The 3,866-nt window shown below is 28.7% G+C and overlaps 1 protein-coding gene across 1 annotated transcript; it reads left to right on the top strand.

Moving 5' to 3' along the window:
- Window positions 1-257: 257 nt before the first annotated feature.
- On the top strand, window positions 258-2,381 carry LOC123305067 (protein escargot-like). Its single transcript, XM_044886674.1, has 2 exons — window positions 258-559; window positions 1,170-2,381. The coding sequence occupies exons 1-2, from the start codon at window positions 367-369 to the stop codon at window positions 2,345-2,347; spliced, it is 1,371 nt and encodes a 456-aa protein (XP_044742609.1). The 5' UTR covers window positions 258-366; the 3' UTR covers window positions 2,348-2,381.
- The last annotated feature ends 1,485 nt before the right edge of the window (window positions 2,382-3,866 follow it).

Genomic DNA, 3,866 nt, shown 5'->3' with positions numbered 1-3,866 from the left:
GTTTAACGCCTTGGTATATGATTGGCTACATGACCTGTCGCCACTTTTCATTGGCTGTTTAGCACGTGTGCATTAAGAACATCTGTTTGTACGGTGGAAGGGATCGTAGGGTATACATTTGAGCACTTTGCGTGCTCCATCGTCAGATTGTCATCGACTTTCGATGCATAAACATCGTTAAAACTTACATGATATAATTTTTAAACAATTCGAATTTTTTGTTTATTTTCTTTAAGTTGTTTTAAGTTATGTTCTTAAGTGTCATATAATTATTTTTGGATTATTTGTGAAACAAACTTTATATATAAACTTTTTTGTGCTTTAAGTGAAGTGTGATTTTTTTAAAAATTATTTTTGTGCTTTCTAATGTTGGATACCGCAACAATTTCTACATCAACAATGGCAAAAAATTACAGTCATTGTCCGTTAAAGAAACGGCCAATTCAATTTGTGGATACCGAAGAGGAACCACCAATTAAAAAACAACAAATTGAATCATTACCAACAATTATGGATTGTCGAAAAATTCGTATTCCAACACCACCACCAGTTAAAATTGGTAGGTTTCAATGTTTTAATTAAAAATTTTCGACACGTGTATTAAATTCACTTGTTTTTTTATTTCTGACCATAAAAATTCAGTAAACTAGTTTAAACTTGGATTATTTTTTTTGTTTTTAAAATTAATTTAAAAATAAAAATAAAATAATATCGTTGCGTGTTATTTAAAAGATCGACAATATAGATCTTTCAAAGGTCAGTATTGTCCCCTGAGGTCAAACTGTTCTTGAATCTGAGAAATGATCTACATTTTAATGATTCACTAAAAAAAAAATTAAATAAAGATAAAATACATGAATAAATGTAAATTTAAAAAGAGTTAGATTGTTTTGATTTGAAAAAAAAAAAATTGTTTTAGAGAATATCGATCTGACTTGTTCTGAAGAAGGTCTATAATTATTTGTTTCATGTTGTAGATGATTATTGTATATTGTGACCTAGGTCATTGATTGCGATTTTAAAATGATTAAAATTGTATTTCTTTACTTTGATTTGAAAAATGTTTTTACCGTTAGATCGTGTGAAACAAATCTAAATAAATTTTTTTATTTTAATTTATTTTTATCAATTTCGAAAACTAATTGTTTGTTATTTTTCTATTGTTACAGAAATTAAAGATGAGCCTGAAAATCTATGTACAAAACCACAAGATTTAAGTAAACGTTCATCACCAGTTATTGAAGTTCCATTACCAATTGTTCCAACATCAGTAATTACAACAAATCCATATCCACCAAAAATTCAATCACCACAAGAGGCATCAATTCCAGTTACCGTTATATCATCCACAGCGAATATTCCACGACTTGGTGGTGCATTTCATCGTGTTATGCCTGTGCGTAGTAGTCCTGAACCAATTCAACATTATGCACCAACAAATTGGCATCGAAGTGTTGCCCCCGTTCCACAAGCACCACATTATCCACCAGCATATTTCCCATTAGGTTATCCATATTCCTCAACAAATGAAATTTATCATCCATATCCATTATATCCATCACCACCATCACCGTACGCACCCCGTGATAGTTCATGCTCACCACCACATCATATCACATCTCGACAACCTTTGGCTCCATTAGCGTTGTTACCAGAATCTCGACCACAAATCGATCGAGCATCGCTATCACCTGCATCATCTGGTACAGCTTCAATGCGTTCACATTCACCAACATATTCAAGTGAACCCGCTGATTTATCACCACCAACCATGGTAGAACCTCAACAACAACGTCGTGTTACCACAACCAATAATGCACGACATCAATGTCCTGATTGTGGAAAAAGTTATTCAACATTTTCTGGTCTATCTAAACACCGACAATTTCATTGTGCAGCTGGTGATGGACCACGAAAATCGTTCAGTTGTAAATATTGTGAAAAAGTGTATGTGTCATTAGGGGCTTTAAAAATGCATATTCGTACCCATACCTTACCCTGTAAGTGTACCTTATGTGGTAAAGCCTTTTCACGACCATGGTTATTACAAGGCCATATTCGTACACACACGGGTGAAAAACCATTCAGTTGTCAACATTGTCATCGTGCATTTGCTGATCGATCAAATTTACGGGCACATTTACAAACACATTCAGATGTTAAAAAATATTCGTGTCCGTCCTGTAGTAAAACATTCTCCAGGATGTCTTTACTAACCAAACACGCAGAAGGTGGATGCAATGGAAGTGCTCATTTAACGACGGTAAATCAATCACTAAATCCAACAAATATTTATTCACATTCCGTGAAACAAGAAGATCTACGCCATTTGAATCAAATGTATTAAATTAAAACCAACAATTTTATTTTTTTTTAAATACCCGACGAATTCTTATGTGCCTTAAAAAATGTTCGTATTTATGAAAAGACTGAAAAAAAAAACCCATTTTGTATATAATTTTTTTTCCGTTTTACCGACGAGTACAAAACGTTAATTTTTTTGCCATATTTGCATAAATTTTTCACAGATTCGTATGAATTTTTATACCAAATGATCTCAAAATTTAACTGTGAAAAATTTATGAAAATTTAATGTAAATATTTCTAAAAAAAATTTAATATATTCCAAAATACGTTTGTGTAAGAATTTTTTTTTTTGTATTTTTTTCAAAAATAATTTTATTTTAATTTGTAGAATTAAATTATTTTTGATATAATCATGTTTTTTTTGAGAACTAGTCAGAGGAATTTTTGTTTTATTTTGTATTTTTTAGTTTTTTTTTATTTTTGTCATAGAATGTTCCTCAAATTTAGAATAAACAATTTATATATCTGCCATTTCTTGTATAGTGCCTTTTTTGTCTTGTATAAAACACACACAATAGTCAAATAAACACGTTAAGTGTTTAAAAAAATTTATTTTTGTATTTAAGCCATAATAAGAAATTTAAATACCTATATATATTATTATAATAAAATATTTAATATAATTTTTTTTATTATTTATATATTAATTTTTATATGAATTTTTTTTTTTAAATAGAAAGAAAAATTATTTTATACCGAATTTTAAATAAAAAATCAAAAATTGAATTTTGAAAAATATATTTATTTTTTTAATTTTTCTATATAAGACCTAATTTTATAATATTTCAGATTTTTATATTTTTGAAGCTTTGAAAAGAGTTTGTATAAGAAAAAATCACAAAAAAGGTAAGGAAATTATTATATTAAACGTTTAAAATATTCAATTTTCAGTATTAATGAAATACGTGAACTAACAGAAAAATTTCTAGAAGTTGTCGAAATTCAACTTAAATCTGATTTTAAAAGCTATCAACTGCTTTTTTTTTTTGTAAAATTAATGTTAAAAATCGTTGTATGACAAAGTCAATTTAACTTTTCCGTGAACTTTGTCGAAAGCCACAAATGACAATGTAAAAAAAATTTATTAACGAATTTTTAACTACATTTTGGACTTATTATATTACCTCTGCAAATTTCGTCTTTAGTTTATGTTTTAAAACTTCGATTTTTGTAGCTCGAAATCCACAAATGACAATGTAAAAAAAAATTATTAACGAATTTTTAACTACATTTTGGACTTAAATTATTAAAACTTCGATTTTTGTAGCATTTTATCAAAACTAATTTAATCCATTTATACTACATGACAATTTATACTTGATCCGGAAGATGCTGGGGATAAATCGGTGAAATGACTTCGTGAAAATTTTAAAATCAGTTAGTTATAGATATCTTTCTATGTTCCGTGTTGCAGCAATTCTTGATCTTGTAACCTCAATTAGGAAGATAAGGGGGCGATAATTTTCGGGTAAATCTTTTTGGACATGGCTGGTTTCTCG

The sequence above is a fragment of the Chrysoperla carnea genome, chromosome 1 (genome assembly GCF_905475395.1).
Source record: "Chrysoperla carnea chromosome 1, inChrCarn1.1, whole genome shotgun sequence".
Lineage (NCBI taxonomy): Eukaryota > Metazoa > Arthropoda > Insecta > Neuroptera > Chrysopidae > Chrysoperla > Chrysoperla carnea.
The sequence above is the reverse complement of the archived record's forward strand: the minus strand, read 5'-3'. Positions and strand labels throughout refer to the sequence as shown.